Consider the following 24,282-nt stretch of genomic DNA (forward strand, 5'->3'; position numbering starts at 1 on the left):
AATGTAATCCGACAATGTGTTTATTTCAACCATTTCAATGTCTACTTGCTTATGATTTATTATCTAAAAGAAACTCAAATACTAAGCTAATACTATACAATGGCTACTTAAAGCTGAGAAAAAAAATGAATTTTGCATGTCTTGGTGTTTCTTACTCTAAATTTGGAGTTGATCATCTGACCAGAGATTAACATGGGAAATACTTCAGCCCTGTCACTTTAGACACTTAAAAATTAAAATATATTCTGGCTTCACTTTCTACTTCATTCTTTAGACAAGAGAAAGAACAAAAATCAATTCCAGCCAATCTCCTCCATGGAGCTGTTATTAATGTAATTTAATAAAGATTAACTATGGACGAGGTAAAAGATTTATGAATTTGCAAAATAACAAATTTTGAAAGACTTAAACATATAATGACAGCTTACATTGGCCAGAACCCTTGATTATCACAAAATCGGTCATGTTTTGAAAACTCAGTGACACCCTAGGACGAGCAGTATGAATTTTTTTCAGGGTCTCTAAAGTTTTGACAGCATTGCATAAATAAACTTGAACTTCTTTTACAATTGCAGGCTGGATTTTGTGGTAAAGAGCCAAAATGTGAACAAATAAACTGGTAAAATAAAGGACATGCTCCTTTGATTTGCAGCTCATGTTATTTCTATAAACGCTCAAACTAGGTGTAGGTGAAGTTTGCAGTCAGTTGCGTAAACCTGAGCTGTAGTCTTGCCAGTTGTAGTGACACTTGTTCTGATTTATGTCCTGAGCACCAAATAAGAGCATGAGTCATGAGAATGAAAGAAAACGGCTGTGTGCGTCACAAGGTGTGCACAACACAGAAGACAGAAAAAGATGCTGTTTATCAAACTGCGGCCTTGGCTGACTTTATGAGCAGCGAAAAATAAACAGACTCTTTGCAGTGAGACACCACAAACCCCTGCGCTACTCCAAATTTTGGAAAAATGCATATAAACAACCCAATGGCTCCTTTCAGCCATCACCTCTTTGCTTCTTCAAATCTAATATCAGTCAAGTCATTAAAACGTTCAAATTTGACTTGAGGACACTTGGTAATATCCAGCGTAGATGATAATTAAACAAATTATCACAAAATAATTGCTGCGAGTACACAGGGGCCTTTGAGAACAACTCTTGAGGGAAAGAAGAAGCAGAGGAGGTTTACTGTGACTCAAAACCAGAATATGAGGGTAACTCAAATCTTTCCAGCATAGTTTGCTCACAGTGGCGTCTGTACAAGACACAAGGTTAACTTGTTTTCTGCAAAATAACAGTAAAACATGCAAAAATAAATATTTCTGTTAATCTAATCAGACTGTGGAAGGTTTTGACACTCCACCCTCATATGGGATTCAAACTGTTAAATTATAGTAAATTACTTATGATTATGTCAATGAAAATAACAAGATAATTTTTTTTGTACAAATTTATCAGTGTTAATTTTTTTTTTCAAAGAACCAGGTTAAGTTTAAAGTGGTTTCTATTACATAAATGTCATTCCCTACTAAACCCAATAAGAACTTCTGAGCTCTAAAAACAGTATTTTTTAAATAGGAACTAAACAACACACTCTTTACTCCATGGACTATTAATACATACAGTCCTTTGCAAGACTATTCAAATATTGTTTCATTACAGCCACAAACTTCAATGTATTTCATTTGGGTTTTTTGTGATGAGCCACCATAAAAAGAGGGCATCATTGTGGAACAAAAGAAAAATGTAACATGTTTTTTTTTATGAAGATCTGAAAAGTGCATGTATTTTTATTCAACCCCACCTCACACAAATACCCCTAAATAAAATCTGAGCAGTATAATAGAACTGTAAACCTACCAAGAGATGGTCATCCATCAAGACCAAAGGTCTGTGTAGTCTACAGCTTTTTTTTTTGAAGTTATGTTTTGCCTTTTGGTTGCAAAATGTGCACTTTTTCTCATTATATTCTATAGAATTGTGAATATTCCAGACAAATTATTCATTCACTTTATGTAAATTATATGACTTTCTTTGTTTTTTTTGCTTTTTAAAAATCAAACCAAATGTCCTATAGTAGAGACTGAAAAAATAAGGCAATGTCTTTCATGTAGCTTTTGCAGATTAAAAGACATTTTTTGCTTGACTGAGGGTCAAAATGGCTCTTTACCTTGTAATGGTTGTTGACCCCTGACCTAGACTCAGAAGCAGGGGACAGACAGCACTAATCAGAGAAGCAGCACAGAGGGCCATAGCAACTCTGGAGTAGTTGCAGACATCAGCTCACAGTGGAGAATCTGTCAACACAGCTGTTTGTCGCACACCTCACAAGTCTGGCCTTCATGGAAGAGAAGCAAGAAGAGAGCCAGGGTTGTAAAAAAGACACAACAAGTTTTGCTTAACACAAGCAAAGCTATAGACATAGGAAACATGTGGAAGAAGGCGCTCTGGTCTGAAGAAAAGAAAATGTATGTGTGGCAGAAAACAAACCCACATTGAACAGCAAGGGCTGAATGTAGGTCACATTTGATGGGAAGATAGACGGAGCTAAGTACAGGACAATAATGGAAAAAAATCTGTTAGAGACAGGGGCAGAGGTTTACCTCAGCTTACTGCCAGAACTATAATGGAATGGTTTAAAACTGAGCATATTCATGTGTTAGAATATATCAGGTAAAGTCTGCCTCTGGAATGCAAAACCAGCTGTAAACACAGAGAAAGATGAGTAACCAAAGTACCGACTCCAAGAAGCTGCGTGCAAATGGTGTGATGTGGAATGTATTTAAAACTTAGGCTGTTTTCACACCTGGTAGTCCAGTAGACTTGGTTCAATTGGGAACTAAAACTGCAACATCTGTTACATTTTCACACTGACCTGTGTCAAATAATCAAAACCCTTAGAGCAGCCAGTTCATTCCCCTCGCTTGTGGAGGCGCTGCTTCAAGAACCAATGAAAGAAACGACACAAAAACCTCCAAAGAAGACACGAAATGTAAGCAAAAATGCAGTAGCATCAGATGCTATAGTGGCTTTTGAATTTCTCTTTTGTCTTTGGTAAAAGACCATGAGCCATTTCTCCCTTCTGCATTAAACTCTTGCGTTTGTTCTGCTTGTATTTATCTCTGGTCTGCCTGACAGTGCTCGATTACGCATCACACCTCCCTAAATAAAACGACTTTCTAGGCAAATGTCCTACAGTTCGATTAAAGTTGACTAAAAAGGGCAGGTGTCAAAGCACCCTTAAAACCTTTAGTCGGACGACTTCCTGATCAGATCCTGTTGGGGTCTCCTTCAGCTTCAGTCCAACTTCAGTTTGTCAGGTCTGTGTTTCGATTCATTTAGGGAGCAACGGCAGCGGATGGATTTGTTAGGTCTCTAATCTGTGTCCATGATCTGATGTTTTTGTGTGAACACTCATCCAAAAACCTGAGCAGACAGAAGAACACAGGAAGTGACAGGATGAGGACGATTAGCCCCGCCCACAACATGCCCGGACCGAGCACACACTGACTCACACTCCTCGCTCTTCACATTGGGAGCAGCATGGCTTCCGAAAACCGCCGTGCGGGTTTGTGTGCAACATTTGGTGTTTACAGACATGAGGCCTCGGAGGATGGCGAGGACTCGGAGGCAGCGACGTGTGAGAGCCGAGAATGGATGAGGTCATCAGGGACGGCGAGCTGGCCCGTGCAGCGGCTCCGAGAGAAGTCAACTGTGTGTTTATGAGAGAGGTACAGCAAGGGAGAGTTAGAGGATGCCCTTAGTCGCAGCATATGTGAGGGTGCTGACATTTTGCTGACATGAGAGGGAAAAAAAAAATGTTCACTGTCAAAATTCGGGTCTGGAAAGACACTAAAATGTTCACGTGTGCAAGTGAAAACTATTTATAGAGGACTAAATCATGAGCTGCACACACACACACGCACACACACACACACGTCTTCACAGTTCCTTTGCCCCCGTTCCAATCTGTCCCAGCCTCACAAGGCCTCATTGCTCAGATTGGTTGTGTTCGCCATGTTAGCGTCCGCGTTCCCGTGCTTCGACTGAATGAACACATCGAGAGGCTGAGGCGAACACACACGCTCAGAGACGATATATTAGCTGCAGCTGGGTCAGTGTGGCAGACAGAAAAAGCTGGAGCGCCTGCGGGGCTGCTCATCTTCACCAGAAGGATCTCAATAACACAGAAAAACATCCACAAATTCTCCTCCACTCCCCCACACACTCTGTCCATTTCTTCTTGTTTCACATTTGGAGCTCTTGATTGTGAGCCAGATTGCAGTCTCTCCGAGTTCAGACAGTGGGAGTCGGTGCTCACAGTGTAAACAGTATTTGTTTTAAATATAAGAACGAGCTCAGTTCTGCGGTGACTCAGGCGCGTGCGACTCTACGCTGGGAAACGTCATCGTTTCAGTGCAATCTCTGCAGAGAGGAGGGTGTTGCAGACATGGGGTCATAACTTCTGTCAGGACTTTTCGCTGCGCTGGTGGGGGATCAACGCTTTTACGTAATCAGGGACAAAGGGATGCATGTTGCCAGCATGGCGGTGCACGAGAGAAGGGAGATGGAGAAAGGAGATGAGTTTCCTCTCAGCCTCAACACATCCCACCCCTTTAGCTACCGTTGCTGGAGTCTCTGGATGCCAAAAGATGTTTTCCAGACACCGTAGTTTGTGTCTGTGAGCCTTTTATGGTGAGTCGGTCAGATATCTAGGGTTTCAGGCTGAGCTCAGGGTCACAACTAGATGAGAAGATGCACAGAATTCAGTATGCGCAGTGCGGTGTTCGTTGAGAACTGCATGCTACTGCAGATATGCAGAACACATTAATAAATAAAACTCCGTCAAAATTAGCCCCAGTAATTAGTTCCCAGCGTAAATGCAAACAGATGGAAAGAAAATAAATCCTCTGTGTCGGCACAGAGCCTTAGGAAGGTGTGGTGGAGCTGCTGCTTCTTCAGTCTTTCTGTGAACAGCTGGTGCGCTTGTTCCTTTCACTCGCCATGCACCGTCACTTTAGAAAGACATGGAAGGGAGACGTAAAATGACACTTCGCAAGATCCATGGGCTGTTCAATGGGCCTATTTCTGACAGCATCCAGCTGCCGGTTGTGAGCACAGCTGCAGCTGCTCGGCACATCTCTAATGAGTGGAGCAATCACAGTGCCTTGTGAAGGTATTCAACACCGCCCCCCTCTCCCTACACTGGTACTTTTTCCCCCTTTTTTCTTGCCTTACAGCTGGGAAAAGAAAATACTTGTATAGTTTTTCTATGATTTTATGAACAGAACATGTTGTATATATCTCTCTGTTAATCGATATGGTTAAATTATGTCAAAAGTAAAGGTAGAGATGTTTGAATAGGGGCTGGGATCATTTTCTGGATAGAAGGAGGCTGCAGTGCTGCTCTGTCTTGCACAGGCATTGTGAATCTGGGTGAAACTGTCCACTTTCTAGCCAGAGAGACATTAGCTGCATTTCTATTGACCACATGTAATTGTGAAAATAAATGTGCCTCATGGAAACACACCAATTTTGAAAAAACGTCTAAAAGGTTTTTAAGCTAGCATGAGATGGTTTTTCGGCCGCATCGGAAATGCAAACCTGCAATAGAAACGCATCACAAGATTCATGTGATCAACAACCTGCTGGTGGGAAAGACGAAGAAGACAACAGGAAGAGGTGGGAGGATGATGGTGCAACATCCTCCTTGTTCATTCGTGATTTTAATCGCGTTTCTTTTTTTTTATGGAAACACCACAGCTGTGAAATTGTGATTTTTCAACAATAGCATAATATCAACAAACTTTTCCCCACATTTCTTTTGGAAACACAACTAGTGTTTAAGGGGCAGATCTGACTTTGCCATGACTTTCAGAATTAGACGGACACACAAAGTCCACTTTGCACATATGTGTGGCATACAACAGCTTAATTAATTTCCCACTCAAACCCTTAGAGTTGGATCAACACTCAACAAAGCAATACGTATTTGTTTAACAGAAATTGTAAAAAAATGTTGGTTTTTTTGGGTTTTTTTTAGCTAACTGGCATCACTAAATCTTACCTGTTTTTGTAAAGGAGCTTATAGTGTTTCGGTTTGTTTTTCAGAGGTGAGGTCAGGAACAGAACTGGTGAACCAGTTTCTATATGTGACTCTGGTAGGAAGGCTCGTGCGCCGCAGAGACAAAGCAGACGGTGAACTCACTTTAACCACAGTCATCCCCAGCGGCAGCTTGCCACACAATACTGTTCCTGAACAGCTCATGCTTTATGATTTAGAACAAGCACAGACATTTGCAGGCCTAGAGTGAGGTCTGCTCATTGTATTGTGTACATCAAATTAGAGTTTATAAAGCGATTTTGTATTATAACATCATTTCAGTGATGTACTCTTCTTTATTTTTCTACTGCAGTTTTTTTTTCTCAGCAGGAAGGATTGTTTGAAGCATATCAGGGGTGGTGTGTTTGAGAGGTTGCATCTTAAAAATCTGACAGCATGACATCTTCAACAGGCACCGGAAAATGCTCTGGGAGAAAAGTTTATAAATGTCCGCAGGATGTAAAACATTAATTCTGTGAAATAAAATGTTTTAAGAACAACAAAAAAAAAATTGTATTAAAGAAAATAACAAAATGTAGCAAATTTCTTATTACTGCCTCATGCAGCGTGGCTGCAGTCATGTAGACTGAGCTACAACCCAGTTGATGAAGGATGTTTAAAGTATTTGGCAACTGATATGTTAGATCTCTGGGCACAGTGGAAACGGTAAGAGGAAAAGAAGCTTGCAAGTTGATTGAAGAGCCAGGAACAAATGCTTGATGTTTTTCTGGTTGAAAAAAAAATTAACCCATCTGTCTCTGAAATTGCAAGAATGCTTAAATGTGACCAGAGGGATCAGTGTGCTGCTGTTTTATAAGAATGGATTAGCTCTGGGGACATTACATGGTTTAGGATATTATGGTATTTTCTGCCCTTCGTGTAGATGGTAAGTACTTCCAAGAGTAAGCGATGTCTGTGTGTGTGTGGGTGGGTGGGTGGCAGTGGATGTAGTTTTCTTAGTAAGTAAAGATGCTCATTATATATAGTAAATATAGTAGTGCATTGGATGGCTGAGGAAAGACAAGATTCCAGATGAGTGGCTCTGAATGGTTGCTTTCTCAAAGTCCCTTTTCAGACTGAAGGCATTAAGTTAAATTATCTGCAATTTTTACTGAAGGACACGAATATCAAGGTAGAGTATATTTCAAAAGTATACGTACTGATAACCCTGGAATTTTCTCACCTTTGACCAGGTTGCAACCATGAATGTAGAAAAGTCATGTAACACTGAGATGTAGAGTAGAAAATATTTTTTGTTGTCAGTATCTTAGTAACGTAGCATCAGCTGGTAAGCTTCTTTCATTATTGTCAGTGACTCAGTGTTGCTTTTGTACATAAATTAGGTCTGATATGGAATAAATGAAGAGTAAATTGACCCAGCACAACATTTAAAACCAGCCAGATGCTGGGCTCGTACCTGAGCTCTTCCAGTTATGTTATTTACTTTGCAGAGGTTTCCATGCACTTCAGTGAGCATTTTCTGAGTTTCACATTATTACAACAGGTCCATAAAGTAGGATAGAAACAGGACTTTTATATCTTCATAATCAGAACAAACGTATTTTTTTGCCAATATTTTCAAACTCAGGACATCAAATCCATGTATTTTTTTCTGTTCAAGAAGTGTGTGGACTCATACATCAGACCCATTACAATTTCGAGCAGAGAACGAGGGTCCGTGGAAAAACTGGAATTAACTCCTGTGCTCCTGAACTGGGAAAAAGAAATTCCTACACAGCTGTAGAGAAAACTGAAATCTGAGTGTTGAAGAAAGCTTGTAAGAAACTCTGAACACACCGACGTGAGCTCATGTGTTGTACAAGATCAAGTCACAAATTTCAAGAGACAATTCATGACTTCTAGTCATGAAAACATCCTCACTGCCCACTGACCTTCGCTCCACCTTCTTTTCACTTTAACTCTCATTACCCCCTCCTCCTGTCCTTACCCTTTGCCCTTTGCTTCTCAGCCTGCATTATCTTATCTTCTTCTCATCTGTTCACCCTCACACTGCTGATTGTTTGGATCTATTCATGAAAGAAAATTTTCCGGTTTTCTCATTCCACTTAAGCTCAGTCAGCACTAACCTATTGTGCTCTGATGTTCCTCTCAGGCAAGAGGTCTAAATCAGGCAAAGAGAGAGAGAGACGAAGCAGTGAAATGTAGGAGGGTGGGGGGGATTGGCAGGGATTTTGAAGGAGGGAAAGAAGGAGCGGTGAGAACGAGGCTCAAAAGGAAGTGTTGGAGGAGGGGAGAAACGAGTGGAGAGACAGAGCACTGAGGGAGAGGTGGAAAATGAGGGAAAGATGGCTCATCAGTGAGCCATGTTAACTTATCTTTGACATGTCATACTTTATCTCACTCTCCCTCCTCCAATAACTTTCAAAATAAAAACCTGCCTGCTTATTTAAACATTTTCTATAGCCAAACACACAACAGTCTCGGTGACTCTCGCTCCAGCTGTACAGCGTCTACATTTCCTGAAGTTTAAGCCCACTGTATAGCTGCTTATACTAATGCAAGTTCATGCTTTTGCAGGAGCAGAACATGCCAGTGGTAATTTTATCCTGGGCATACATGGTGATACACGTTGCATTTGATGTAGGCCCATTCCCTCTAAGTGGCTTTAGCAGGTTGGCAGCGGTTTAGCAGAAAATAGAGCAGTCTTAATGCACAGTAGGTGGATTAAACTGTGCTGCTCAAGCTCTGAAATGTTAGAGGCTCCAGAGGGAGACACAGATATGTGTGTGTGTGTGTGTGTGTGTGTGTGTGTGTGTGTGTGCGTGCGTGCGTGCGTGCGTGCGTGCGTGCGTGCGTGCGTGTGTCTGGGAGATTAAAATGTGTACGGTTGAGTTATTCCAATTTCCAGGTAGATTTAAACAAATGACGAGGGGCGGTACAACATTCTTTCACAAAAATTTGGATTTTTTAAAATGTGTTTCTAAGCAAAACTGGGTTTATGGAGACTGGATTTTCCATTGAGGATTTACCCCTTTGTTTTTGTTATTCATAAACTTTCAGATAGAACTACAGCATTTGATAATGTTGACCAAAGTATTTTTATCTCTCATCTGGAGCTTTAGAGTCGGATTCAATGGACTTAAATGTGCAATGCACTTGATTAGCTCCATTTGCAATAGAGAAGGACGTTTCTATGTTAAGTGCATTTTCCTGTGGGGTTCCTCAGGGTTCAGTATTCATGCCTCTTCTTATATCTTCTCATTTTGGAGTGTATCCTGAGGAAACAGTGACATTTCTCTCCATTCTGTGCAGATGACTGCCAGATTTATTCTCCTCTACCAAGTGATTTAAAAATATATCCATTATAATAAGGCATACATATAGCCTACATACATACTCTACATTTTCCGAGCGGAATGGCAGAATGAAATAATTTTAAAATTGCAGTTTTGGCTTGTAAATGTCCATGCATCAGCGTCATTCTGGAAACTTTTGGGTACCCCCTCGTACCTCATGTTTCTTCGCAAAACCTTAGATCAGTTGACTTTCTGTCGTTTGCTAGTGAGAGAAGAAGATAGATTCTTATTTTATTTTTCATCAACTTGATATTTTCACATCTGGTTTTATTATTTGTCATGTGTTGGTTTTATGCTTTTTACAGCTTTTATTATTGGTTTAACCTATGGTCATTTATATGTGATTTCTTTAGAAGTTGGACTTCGATGTAGAAATGATTAGAAACCTCATGTTTTACTGCGACAAATAGAGTCAGGAATTGACAATCCCTGTTTTGAAAATGTACATCTGTGAGTTTGCCAATGTGTGAGTCTCCTTGAATACGTTCATGTCCAGGAGCACAGATGATGGATGAGGCGAAGGTGTTGGGTGAAATCGGGGTCAGTGGTCCATGTAGGCATTTAATTAAACCAGTGTCATATTGGAAAGGGAAATGCCTTTTCTGTAACTCTTTCTACGATGCTCCTTGGTGTTGATTTAACACAAGGGTGGGAAAAATTAATCACCTATCAGTTAAAACTGCTCAACCTAAAGAGGACAAATATTCTCTACAATCTCTGTTCAAAGACAAACCAAAAAATGTTTCCAGCTTCTAATGCTCTAAGGTTTGGTGACCAGTCAGCAGCATTTTTAAAATATTAGATCACCTAAACATGTTGGAGTGATGATCTTCGGACTGACCAACAAAATGTCAGTTCTAAGAATGTAAAGGTGACTGTGTGGATGAAAGAATTGTTGACTGTTTGGATATTTTTCATTCTTGGTTTAACCATCTGCAGTGGATTCTGAGAGTTGCTTTTGGTATCAGTAATTATTTATTTTCTTCTTGACATAAGTAGGGTTCTCTGTAGGAAAACCTTGAAGCTGCGGCCAGTTTCTCTACAGAGAAAGTCGAGCAGGATTCTTCTGTTCAATGTTATTTGTCAGTATTTGCAGTTTCTTTGCATTTTTCAGCTTTGAACATAACACATTTCTGTGAAAAACACAGCATTCAGAACAACGCTTAACACATTCTGTGGTGCTTTTTGTCCTTCTCATTTCCTCGTCTGAGTGCAGATTTCAAGGCAGCTGCAAAGCATTTCAAGCACTTTTTTTTCCCTTCGCACTCAATTTCACAACCTATTTCAGTTTTCTAATGTCTGAACATTTGTGTTTCATCTTTCTCACTTTTGATGCGCGTACTTTTCTGCTGTGAATTCTGTCGCAGAATGTGTCTCTTGGCAGCTTGTTTTCGCACTTTCATGCACGCCAAAGTGAAGTGTAATAATGATCCCAGGCTGGCTTCCTCCTTGGCAAATTTGCCACTTCCTCCATAACATGTATATTTTCTAAACTGAAAACCTTGCTCGCAGGCTACAGATTCTCAAAATGCTTTCTTGCATCGGAATAAACCATGACTCTGCAATTGAGCCAGAAGTACAACCAAAAAAACGTTGCTTGCTTTTGATTTCATTCAGAAATGCAGGAAGTGACTTTATTAATTGAAAACAAAACAAGGAAATTTAAATTGCAGCACATTTTCAGCAGCGATTTTCATTTCCTAATGTTTTTCTGGTGTCAGATCTGCAGGGATAGTCTGTCTTCTCAGGTTTGGGAAATAACTTTGTTCTCAGAGAAGCATCTCTTTCCAAATCTGTGTCCCAGTTAGCCTGGATAATCCACAGATTTTGCTGTCAAGTTTCTATCTGAACTACTTTCTCTGAAAGCGGTTGGCAGCGAGTTCTGTGGATTATCCAGTAAGGCTGAGGTACGGTTTCTGGAAAGAGATGTCTCATTGCGATTTTCCCTTTTTTTTTTTTTATGTGATAATTTTATTTTGTCAGCACCACAAATGAGATTCCATCTGCTTGCACTGCACTTAAAAAAATAGCAGATTTTTTTTTTCTCTTCCTTTTTTCTCTTACAGCCTGGGCAAATATGAATATGAATGTTCTTCATTTCCTAAATACTAAATGTCAAAAAAGTTTAAATAGTCCCTCCATGATCTAAATCAGGGCTATTATATTCATCTCCTGCAGATGCCCTTGATGTAAACTGTGGGGACAGTTGCCATGTTGCCATGTGGTGTGGTTTAACACCTCCTGGACAGCCTGCAGGGCATCAGACCCCGTCTGCAGGGCCAACCCGCTTTGCTCCGTATGGTGCCATGCTGCTGTGACCCCACCTGTCTGTTCCAGCTTTGGTCAACCCCCTGATGCAGGTTCAGACAAAATAGAATATTTTCTAAAAGTAGGGAAGCATTGCTTCGTGCAGTAAGTAGTTCTGTCTGAGAGTGTTCAGATCAGCTCTCAATCCTAACGTGATTAGTGTGATATTTTGTCATCTCACCAGGCGGGCGCCACACACAGCTTTTCCCACAGACTGGCATCCCAGCGCTTTCCTAATAGCGTCATCTCCTCCTGTGTAAATTTAAGAAGTCCCTGAATGTGCACATTGTTTGCTGCAGGGCACGCTTGTTTGATGAGTCTAATCCCTTGTCTACGGAAACAAAGGTGTAACACTCGGCTGCTGTGGATCAGCGGCTGGGAGTGATGGTGTACATAAACCCGTCTCTCTCGCTCGCGCTCTCTCTCTCTCTTTTTCTTGATTCCCACACAGCTTCCTAATCCCAGAAGATCAAGAGCATCCAGGCTGGAAGTGTGACTGGGCGGAAGCCAGCATGACGCTTTCAGTGATGTTGACTCACGTTGTGATCGCTCCGGGCTCACAACAACCACGGCATGTCACGGCTGTCTAACCTTTTGTTGTTGCAGCCTCAAATTTGTATTCAGATTCGTATGCAGATGCCAAATATTTTGCTACCTCATGTGAGCAATGCACATTATTACTTTTTCTGCTATTCAGTGGTAGATGTTGGCTATTAGAGCAGAAAAAAAAAATGTCCACAGATGCTAAATCCAAATGAGACGTGTCTGGCTTGTGTGCACAAGTGCATGTGCATTACAGTAGATACATTTACTGAGGCTTAGCATGGCGGTATTCATCATATATGCTCACATTTGGAGACCAGAGCCGTTCATTTTCACCATACAGGGAGACCGAGGTCAAAGCTGAGTAGGCTGTAACATGAACTGAGCGCAGCCAGGGAGCATAAACATGAGCCTATTTTTAAATCAGGCAGCATGAGTAATGTTTTTTTTTTCTCCTCTGCATTTCACTCTGAAGGTTTCATGTCAATGTCATGCCCTCTTACTGAACAAATACAGCTGATTGGTTCCTAGTTGCTCCGCTGTGAGTGAAAGACTGAAAAATAACCTGTGATGGGAATTCATCTAACTCCGATTCTTCTGCGGCAGCTGCCTCATTTACATTTTGGTATGGTGCAGTTTGACAGAATCCGAGATGAGCGACCACAACATTTGAAAGATCTTTGCTGATATTCAGTGATCCCTTCTGAAACATTTATGCCAATGAATATAACTGTGAACGCTAAACCAACGTACGCTTCAGAAACGTGGCGCTGATGAACAGAGATTTTTATTTGTATCAATTAGTATTTGGTCATGCATGATAAATTCAATGATTTCTCCTGGACAGTGTAGTCAGACATAATTTACATGATTGAAAATCCACTTCAGTTTGCTGCTCACCCTGACAAAATGCTCTCCTCTACAACCACACTGCCTTGCAAAAGTATATATTCACACTCCTTGAACCTACATTTTATTACATTACAACAACAAACCTTAATGTATTATATTGTTATTTAATGGGAAGGACCGACACAAAGTGATGTAATAATGGAATGAAAATTATGTATTATTTTCAAAATGATTTACAAACAAAAATCTGAAAAGTGTGGCACCCATTTGTATTTACCTCCATACACCCAAACAAAATCCAGTGTCAGAGTGGTGCAAATTCATAATGTAGCTTTTGAACATGAACCTAATGTTTAAGACTGCAATTCAAAACTTCCCCACTCCTCCACTGAAACACTAAAAAAAGTGATCCAACCAATTTGAGAGTTTGATGAATTTATTAAATGGGAAAAATGCTTTTGTAAACCTGCTGATTACCAATCAAGGAAAATATTACCGATTTAGATCTATGGAATTTGGCAGATTTGCGACTTATGTTATGTCCACAGGATGCAACTCCCTTGTCGGAAAATGCAAACTGTGAACCTGTAATGTCCCTATGGGGAGAGTGTCACTGTTCACTATAGAGACTATAGAGAATCAGAAGACAACGGTTAAATCAGCTGAATTTCTGTGCCAATGTTCTTTCCTAAAGCAAGCTAACACGTCTCAAACACACAGAAATTAAACATCCCTTTGACCTGCAGCTATAGCCAGGATTTGACATTAGATGTTCTAATAGGCTGATAGTGAATAAACAACCTTGTAGTTTTACCATGAAACATCTTGAGTATTTACAGCTAACAGAGATGTGACATTGCTTCTAAAAATGTTCAAAGATCTGCCCTAGTTTTGCCAACAAAACCCTCGCTCTCCATATTTGTACCTGCAAAAGTGAGTTTCTGAGGCTCTTCACACCATCAAGCCATGTTTTGTGTGCACTGTGTTGGATTAGAGCTTCCTGCTGCGTACCTGCTGAAATACTTGTAGACCATGAAAAGTGATGGAGACCTCCTCCTGCAGCAGATCCCACAGGACTGAATATCAAAAGCGAAATTATATAACGTGATGTTAAAACATGCTGGTTAGGCAAATTCCTTCCTTTTATTCAATTTCACAGAGATTAGGTTTGATCTTACTCGCTGTGTTGTGTTTTAGACCATTCACCGGCTTCAGCTTTGAAGTTGGGATGGGGTAGGGAGAGGTTTTAGAGCAAGGCAGGTGTGGGCTAAGAGGGTCTCGCTAAGCCTGTGACAAAAAGACGCTGAGACGTTGCTCCGTCTCCCCCCAACGATCCACAGGGACTGGAAAAGTAGGCCAGGCTCGGTGTCAGGCTGCTGTGAGGATCAGGACGCTCAAGTTGTTGACTTGTGATCAAAGTTGTTTTTCACACTTTGGTTGTTGGAAACTCTTGCAGAAATAGAGATGTGAAATATATATCTCTCTCACACATAAGAACAGATGCAAATACAAAAATGTAGGTCACATTTTTATTAAACATGTTTTTTTCCAGCTTAACACTATGTCATCTACCTTAATACTGTTTTAACAAGCCTTATTTTTTTTCTGACAGAAGCTGAACCATTCTCTCTGCCTACAACACCAAACAGAAATATGACCATAAAGCACCAGGAAAAATTGGTCTGATAAGACGCTGATATTCTGAAGCCATTAGACACAACAGGACCTTCAGTGGCTCCTGCCACTGGAGACCACGTTTGCTGGCTAAACATTGGACTCCATCTGCTCATGCACTGCACACATCATTTCACTTACTTCACATCATGGACTCATTGCTGTGCACCGTGCAAACATTTCAGTGATCTGTTTGCAACGCATCCTTCTTGAGTGATAACAAGAAGGATGTTATCCTTCTTGTTGTCATATATATATATATATGTTTATTAGTTGGGTGACTTTTTGTATTTAGGGGTATTAAGGTAACGAGGGTGACTACCAATGCATGACACAGCTTTTAGTTTTTTATTACAAACAAATATATATATATATATATATATATATATATATATATACCTTTCCACATTTTGTCACGTCACAGCCATAAACAGCCTAACAAAGTAGTGGATATATGTGAATAGTGAAAATGATTATGCTTTTATTTTATTTTTTTTGTAATAAAAAACTAAAAGCTGTGTCATGCATTGGTAGTCACCCTTGTTACCTTAATACCGCTAAGTACAAAAAATCACACAACTAATAAACAGACTCTTCCGTGAAGGTCTCAAAGAAGAATTAGTTCTTAAAACAATTTCCCAACCTTTGAATGTTTCATAAAGCAGTCCTTTCTCTAGAAACGGAAAAGACTGTGACAAAATTGAAAGCCTCCAAAACTGACAGACTGGGAAATAAAAGTAACCATAAAAAGCAGCAAAGTGTCCCATGGTAAATGTCAAGGAGCTGTGAAGATGTTAAGTTAATTTATTAGTTTTAAACTCAAGAAACCTGTCAAATATAAAAGAGTGTCAAAAAAGCCTTAAAACATTAAACTTCACATTTTTCTGAGCAATCTATCTCTAAAAGTGAAGCATGGTGCTGGCTGCATTATGCTGCATTACTTCAGCATGGACGGAGAAGCTGGTCAGAATAGGTGGAAAGATGGATGAGGCAATCCCGGAGTGGAGCTTCGCCTTCCAACAGGACAACAAAGCCACATGTGCAACCAAAGCTAAAATGGAAAGGTTTCGTTCTAAAATTATCCATTTTAGAATGGCCTATTTCTAAATATAATTCAAAGTTTTGGCAAAGCCTAAAAATGTATCTTTGCAGATACATCACATCTGACTGACCTTGATCCATTTTGGAAATAAAGGGCTGAACATTTCTAGATATGCAAAGCTGGTCTCAAAAGACCTGACAGCTGCAATCGTGGCAAAACGTGATTATTGTCTCACGGGAAAAACAAATGCCCGCCACACTTTCCAGACAGAGTTTTAATTATTAAACAACTGGAAAAAAATAAACGTGCCTTTTTCTTTCCACTTCACTATCATGTGCTACTTTGATAAAATACTTTAATGCATGTGGCCGTAACGTGACAAAAGGTGATGCAATGTAAGCCGATGAATTCTTGCATAAACACGCAATCGGGACGCTCTCATCTGTTGACAAACTCTGCGGCGGCTGGACGTCCCTGAGAAAGACGGAGGCACCGAAGCGACCAGGAGAAACTCGCGCTCGTCACGTGTTGTTTTCTTCCCCGAGTCCATCGCCGCACATCCTCAGACGGCGAATCACGGCATCCCGCGCCGTGTGAGCGCGCTCCGAGTCCGGCGGTGCCTGGGATTGGGTGGAGGGAGGGAGTGGTGGCGGAGGAAGGAGTCACGGGATTGGTAGAGTTCAGCGCCAAACTTGTTGACTCATAACTGAGCTGCTCCTCTCCGTCCATCTCGACGCGGAGCTGTCCGGGGCCAGTGGTGCTGAAACTGTCAAGCTTCCCGACGCCGCCTCCAGGGCTGATAGCGCATTCCTCTGATTCCAGGTTCAAGCATTTCCCAAAGTTACGCTCATTTATTTATTTTTTTTTAAATTTTTTTTACATCCCCCTTTTGCGTGAAGACTCAAGGCGTCTGATTTGGAAGAAATCTCGCCACAACCCCGGCGCTCTCTCCAGGAGCGCACCGAGTCCAGTAACGTCAGCCGCTCAAACCGAGGACTCTCCGGACCGCAGCCATGGCTTTCATGGTGAAACACGTGGTGGGAGGGCAGCTGAAGAACCTGACAGGCGGCCTCACGGAGGAGAAAACCGAGGGAGAGAAATCAGACGCCGCCGCGCAGGGAATGACTCAAGAGGAATTTGAACAATATCAGCAACAGTTAGAGGAGGAAAAGTAAGCGCTGGCTGAAATATGTTGTGTGGAATAGCAATGAACAGGGAGTTGTTCTTGTTGCTTTTTTCTTTACAAAATATGTTAAAATTGTGGCTTGTGTGATTCTGTGGGTAAAAAAGCGAGGAGCGCTCTGTGCGCGGCGCGCTTTTTTACGCATCAGTGCAATAATAGGAGCGCTCCTCACACAGCTGCTCCTCTCGCCCGGAGGAGCTCTCCATCTCTATGCTCGGGCAAAACAGAAAAAAAAGAACTCACGTTTACATTTATTTATTTATTTATTTATTTATTTATTTATTTCGCTGAATACCTTTACTGTGCCGGGGGCGAAAGATGTTCCTGATTGTTGTGCGATAGGATGGATGAAAAATCAGGTGGAACCAAATTTGCATAACTTACGCTAATTAATTCAGAGGCGACTTTCGTCATTTCTGAGTGAATCTTTGCTCTAATGACGTTTTAGTGTCTGTAGTTTTTCCACAAAACTAAAGCCACCGATGAAGTCAGGAAATGTAAAAATGCAAGAATTAAACATAACAAGAAGGTCGTCAAAGTTGCCCCAGCCTTTAGAGCTGGACTCTACAAAACCCCGTCAGATGGTCAGTAATGGTCAGTTCATGATGCTGCTGCATGTTAGGACAGAGAAAATGTCCCCGTTTCCTCTGCTGATCCTGGCTTCCTATCACCATCAGCTAACACCTCCCTTCTAACACTTTCGTCAAAACTGTCTTTTGGGACCATGTGCAGACATTTTAAGAGTGAGTGGGAGGTGAAGCCATTAACACTCAGCAGAGCCCAGAGCTCCACAGGAGGGATGCCTGACACTCTTCCATCATGACGTGACCTTCGGTGGGGAAGAATTATTAGTCAGAAGGTGCTAAGCATGAACATAGACCAAGAGGAGAAGCTCCTCCTGCTTAGAGTGAGACTTTTGAGGTGAAGTGTGAGCTGCTCGCACTGCCATAACGACACATACAGGCATTTCATCACCCTGAGCCGTCAGGACACAGCAGTGACACCCTGGGTCAACTGATGCCCTTGAGAGACAGAAGACACGGAAGCTGCACATTGGTGTGCGCTGGCATGACCTTTCTATGCTTGGCTCGTTAATCTGAAGTGATCTCCGGATCACACGGAGAAATGAAAGCTCCATCTCAACGAGAAGAGGACCTTTCCTTTGACACAATGAGTGCGAGCATGTCCCTTCTAGCGTTTCTTTGAATTTTGATGCTGCTGCTGATTTCATCCAAGTGTTCATATTTCAGCCCTATTCGATGGATTATGTTGTCCTAAGGACGCTCTCAGATTTCTGCTCTTGCACAAAGTGTTCCCGTTTCTTTGTTGTTCTCACTAGACGTTTGACCTCTGGCTGTTCAAGCAAGTTTGATTCAGATTGTGTTGCCCGGCTGGCTCGCAATGTCTGTGGCTGGCAGCAGATTTACCAATTAACATTCTAGCAGTTGGAAGTGGAGAAAACACTTCCTGCCTGCCCCCTGGTGGAGGCAGCACAAACTGAGGAGACCGGGAGGCTGAATCCCATCTAGATGGTAGGGCGCTCCAACTGTTAAGGCTGAGAAGGAGGAGGATCGAGGGTTTGTTAAGAGCTTCCAAGCTTTTTAAAAAAGAAATATGTATAATGGAGAGGCTTTTTATTTATTTCTCATTTCCTTAAATTATCATTTTCCTTGCCCTAGTCATGTGCTATTTAGTGGCTAAAATATCTCACTGCTAAAAGAGAAATAAATAAATATAATAAATAAAATACAATTTTCCCAAACATATGACTCAACATATACTGAACTTCTAAACTATTTTAAGTATAACTGATTGCAAATGTTCACTTTGTTATCCACAAGTGTAATATATTAGATTATGTAAATATCCAACACAATTTTTCCTTTTTCGGCTTGCTGGTAAGAGCTGAAACTGAACAAATACACTGTTGGCATGACCATTGAAAATGCAAGTGTAGAGGTTTTTAATTCTACACTTACTACCCTTTTGTTTCCTAATGTGTGCCTCAAAACTCTGATTCTGGACATTTGGACCATTTTACTGTAAAGATAGACCAGAAAGAGCAAAAAATTTAACGAAATACCCTTCCAAGATGATAAATTAAGGATGGTAATTTTCTTAACACATTTTAACAGCATTTTCTGCTCTTTTAAATCATTTCAAATTGCTGCAAAACTAGTTAGTCTACAGCTTGAATCGTGTGGGAGTTTGGTATTATTGTGCACAAAAAGAGGTAGTCTTGTCAATAGAAAATATTAATAAATGTCTAAAAACTATTTGTAATTGATCATCTTTAAGACATATTTATTCATTCCAACATGTGAAAAAACAAGAAAAAAATTGCATCAGTTTTTTTCCAGCCTGTATGAATTAATCTATAGACATCAGATGCTCAGTGAAGGTCTGAATTCAGGCTTTTCCACCAGCAGCTATCATACCACACACACATATCACAACACTTGAAATGTATTTACATCACAACAATGACTAAAATAAATTAAGCTTAATAGACATGAATGTCTACATGTACTGTGCTACTTACAAATCATAAAATATCAGTGAATGAGAGGAGGTTGAAAACACTAAATTATTTCCTAAAGTGGTTGACGATGACATATGTTCAGTCTGATTCTGTAACAAGTTGGTTGCTGTGTGTAGTACATAGAAATGAGTTACAAGATGGAGGATCTGGCGGAGCACATGTTGCCATGTTTGGCCATGTGCTCTCAATCTATTGGTGTTTCATCACACTGGTAAAGAGGACAAAGGATTTCGGAGGAGTGGGATTTGCAAATATCTCCAGAATTCTATTCCTGGATCACGAGAAACGAATGATGTTCCAAGATAACAAAGGAGGATTTGTTGAAAGGTCGTAACTTGACGCAGACTGTCCAGACCAAGTTAAGCTTTAGGTTAACTTTGGGTGCATTAGCAAGTAGCTGGAGCTCAAGAGGAAAAATATTACACCCTTCCTTCAGTGTGGCAGGTGTGGAAAGGGGAGAAGACATCTCCATTTTGTTAGTCCACGACAATGACACTGCTGCTCCACATTACCCTCCATGACCCAGCCTGGTAAAAACAAGCCTCTTCTTCTATGCTTTGCTGAACCTACTGAGAAACGATTGCTTGCCGGAGTCTGGACTCTGTTAAAATTTAGAATTCTACCCAATCACTAGCGTTTGGCCGTGATGTACGGACTGAATGGCTTTGTTCTCTTCCACCACTACCATTGCTGAAACTACAGGCAGATTACAATTCAGGAACACACAGCAGAAAATCGAAGTTATCGCTTACAACTCCTATTTCTGTTCACTGTTTGGCCTGGCTGAAATTCTACCAGAGAAATGCAGAAGCTCTATAGGAGAAATCCCATCACATAGGAAGGCAAATGATCAGGCTATCCATGACCCAGACCAAGTTGGAAACTTGAAACTGGTTTTTTCCATGTTCAGATTAATTGATAGAGGCTTAATATGAAGAAGATATTGTGACTGGCATGTTGGATTCTGATTTTCAAGAAGCCTAATAATTATTAGGAGGTGACTTTTCTTTGCCGTGTTTGGTTCAAAGTAGAGCTTTTCTCAAGCTTTTACTCCCTACAGAACATTCTGCCTGAAGGCTGTAATTTCCTTCCTGTCTTGCAGACAAGAACGAGAAGCTAATTTTGCCCAGAAGAAAGCAGAGAGGGCTACCGTCAGAACCCATTTTCGGGAAAAGTACAGACTACCGAAGGTAATTTAAAGAATGCATGTACCTCAGCTTCTCAGACAAACACGCGAAACTAACATTGGTGTGTTTTCTCTCCACCTCAGAACGAGCTCGACGAGACCCAGATCCAGCAGGCAGGGGACGACGTGGTGCTGCCCACAGAGCTGGCCAAGATGATCGCTGAGGACAACCAGGAGGAGGCGCACAAGCAGTCTGTGCTGGGCCAGCTGTCCAACATCCAGAACGTGGACATCGATCAGCTGAAGGACAAAGCCCAGGCCACGCTGGAAGACCTCAAGAAGCAGACGGAAAACTGCAATCTCATGTGAAGTGGTCCTGAGCTGCTCCAGAAAACAGAGTTTCACTTGTGGAGATATTTATCAGAGGCAGAGCTTCTCTGGGTGTAGACATTTTCTCACTGCTTTGGTTGAATGTCAGTTAGCAGAGTTGCATAATTATAGTTTTATGGGGATCAAAATCAGACTGGAGCCTATGAGATCTTTGGCTCACCTTCTAACCAGTTAAAACCATTTTGAGTCTTAATCATCCTGAATGTTGTTCACGTTATTACGAAAAAAAAAAGAGAAAAAGTCAGAAAATGAGCCAATTTGCACTCTGATAAAACTGAAACCAGTGAGATCATTTCTGCAGGTTCGAGCAAGTTCTCCTCTTGGTAAATTTGTACAGTGCACCAGATCCTTCAATTCCCTGTATTCCCATTCTCCTTCGCTCTCTGTACCTGCCCAGTGACAACACCATGCAGTTCTGCAGCAGAGGTCGTAGCAGTGTGTATGTGTGTGTTTTTTCTTCCTCTTTTGTCTCCAAAACTCAGCAGAGGAGTTTTATTGGCTAAGGCGTGCATCTCCAATAAAGTCAGGACCGCTGGGGTCAGCTGCTCGGTTTTGAACAACAACACACATGCACAAGCTGAACACTCAGGGCCGGCCTAAGTTAGAACTGGGCTCTATACAAAATTTGATTTAGAAGACCTTCCCCCAACCACAGTTTCTACTACCACTTTTAGTGTGCATTGCTTCTTCGTTCTTTTTTATTAAATAGTGGTTGATAAAAAGTGTTTCAGAAGGTGAAAACAGCCAGTAGACCCTGGATATTGGGTACTTTTTCTGACTTACTCATACGCTTACGCAGCATAGCAGAGTTAGGCAGAACGGGTGAGTCTGACCAGTCCTGCTTACAAGCTACAAAAAAGTTGTCAGTCATTTTCAAGCGTATTCTTCAGCCGTTGTGTATCAGTTTTGTTTCTGGGTGTAGTTAAGTATTTTGTCGAACTATGACAATTATTATCCATGGTAAAGCTCAAGCGGTTCTTATCGACTTTCTCTTGAGAAAGACGAGCGATTCTGAGCTCCGACTTAAACTCTTGATTCATCTCCTGTTGGGATTAACATTAGTTTACAGAATAACACAAACATTTAGAAGTACATCAAAGAAATATTCTTAAAATTATCAGGTATCAAAGCAGGTACGAAATGTCCCTAAAACGGCATTGAAATATCTCATAGTTGGTGTTGTGGCGAGTAGCTTCATCTTGAATGCAAGAGTCGGGTACAAAATCAGACTACAAAAGTGTGAAATGGTAGATTAGCCAAATGACCAGCACTCTGGTCAGAATTAGAGGACTCTTTGAGGACCCTGCTGGCCTGGGGGCCCTAAACAGCCTTGAGCCGGCTCTGCACACCCGCTCATGTTAATTATACAAACGGAATCGGACAATTTAATGGGCGACAACTGTTTGGAACAACTAAAAGGTTAATCTTCCGTGACATTTGTTTTTGCTGTTGTTTTTGCAGCATTTCTTGTGAGCCTTGTTGGTCACGGCTGAAGCTCCAAGATAAATGAATCGCTTTCTGAGCAGTTAATTTATTAAATCCTTTTTCTCTTTATTTCTTTTGGTTTTGCTAAAACCTACAAATAATTACTCACTTGTTTAGGTGTGAAGACTTGCAGTGATGAATGCTTTACATGAACATGTAACTGTGTGCAAAGTTAATCGGCTTCCATACAATACCATTTCTGTCCACTATATATATAGATATATATAAATTGTGTGTGGATCTGTTTATATGCTGCTTTCTGATGGCTGCTCAGATTGGTAGAAAGGAAATGCTTTCAGTCGTATGCCAAAGCCTTTGTTGTTAACACTCCGACCAACGTAGAGGAAATGGCACGGATACATCAGATTGTTTGCCTCTGGTGTGTGCATAAACCCAGCTGAGTCTACATGCAGATATTTATGTTCTATGTAGAGTTCTGTGCTGTTTGGCTCCAGCAGGTTGACTCTCACCATTTCCAGCAACGCGTTGAGTCTTGTAGTGTCGTCATCCGTCCCACGATCCTCGCCTCGTCCTCCACCTCATCTGCCATCTCAGTATTCGCGTTTTCGTGCTGGTGGATGTTGTGTTGTAAAGCCAGTGTGATGTGCTAAACGGCGTCTTTGTGAAAGGAAAAAAAATAACAAATCCGTTCCTGTAGCTGGGGAGTGCTTGTAACATAACAGAGCACACAGTCAGTCAAGTCAGTGTGGGGTTAAAGTGGCGTCCTGCCTGTGATGTAAGGAGGGGATTCAGTGTTGCATTAATGTAAAATACATTTTATTTTATGTGTCCAAATTTTAGACTTTTGTTCCGACTTCTGTATGGCAGGATTTTCGTCTTTTACGTAACGGAAGCTTACTGTTCTGTGATTTCTCAAAATTAAACGGAAATTTTCTTTCGCTACGTGCCACGCTGCTACTGAGTGAAGGCTGAGGCAATACGTTTTGAGTGCAATGGTTAACTTCTTGTGATAGAGGATATTATATTCGTAACATATAAATAACACAGGAGGAAAGTTGCAATAACTTATTTTTAAACAAAGCTACTAGAATCTGCCATTAAAGATCAGAACATGGTATCAATAGTTGGAAGCCAAGCCATAAAGTACAAACTATTTGTTTTAAATAGGTGTGAAACTTGAAATCAATAACTCAATAATCCTAATACACAAGTGTAAATTCTGTGCTGTTATCCTGTGAATCTGATTTTTAAGGAAAAGGCTGCAATGGCAGTCTCTTCTTGATCTTTGGCTGTTTCACTGTATGTCTGTAACTGTGCGAGTTCTTCGGTGATGTTCCTTTTTGAGTTTTAACTGCAATAAACCAATTTTTATGACGCTGTGGTTCATTTTGCTTTTGTCTTAACATTTTTGGTAAAACTGCAGCAACCTGAACACCAGAGGGAGACAAAAATACACCGAGGAACGCACAGCGATGGCAGGCAAGGTGTGGGTTTCTACTCCCATTTAGCATTGGATGGTAAGAATTCACAACATGGTAAATGTCCTGTGAAATAGAGTTTAATATAGGTGGAATGTTAAATTAATTTTAGTTTATGCAACAGATTCCTTTATATAGAAACTATGGAGTCTACAGCAAATCCAACAACATGTATTCGCTTCAAATGCAAAACATTCAATTTGATCCAAATAAAATGCAGTTCCAGACAATTAAAGTGTATAATTATTAGCAAGTTGTTCTTAAATGAAGGAAATTAACCAC

The 24,282-nt window shown here is 40.9% G+C and overlaps 1 protein-coding gene across 1 annotated transcript; it reads left to right on the forward strand.

The window, feature by feature from the left end:
- The first annotated feature begins 16,317 nt into the window (after window positions 1–16,317).
- On the forward strand, window positions 16,318–23,896 carry cplx3b (complexin 3b). The gene is made up of 3 exons (XM_008405518.3): window positions 16,318–17,006; window positions 20,663–20,750; window positions 20,831–23,896. The coding sequence occupies exons 1-3, from the start codon at window positions 16,849–16,851 to the stop codon at window positions 21,053–21,055; spliced, it is 471 nt and encodes a 156-aa protein (XP_008403740.1). The 5' UTR covers window positions 16,318–16,848; the 3' UTR covers window positions 21,056–23,896.
- Window positions 23,897–24,282: the final 386 nt, after the last annotated feature.

The sequence above is a fragment of the Poecilia reticulata genome, chromosome 3 (genome assembly GCF_904066995.2).
Source record: "Poecilia reticulata chromosome 3, P_reticulata-male-v2, whole genome shotgun sequence".
NCBI lineage: Eukaryota > Metazoa > Chordata > Actinopteri > Cyprinodontiformes > Poeciliidae > Poecilia > Poecilia reticulata.

Bases quoted from the DNA above. Each gene is read 5' to 3' on its own strand.
- cplx3b (XM_008405518.3), top strand. From the start codon at position 16,849: ATGGCTTTCATGGTGAAACACGTGGTGGGAGGGCAGCTGAAGAACCTG. The intron at 17,007-20,662 runs GTAAGCGCTGGC...CCTGTCTTGCAG, and splicing joins CAACAGTTAGAGGAGGAAAA to ACAAGAACGAGAAGCTAATT. The intron at 20,751-20,830 runs GTAATTTAAAGA...TCTCCACCTCAG, and splicing joins AAAAGTACAGACTACCGAAG to AACGAGCTCGACGAGACCCA.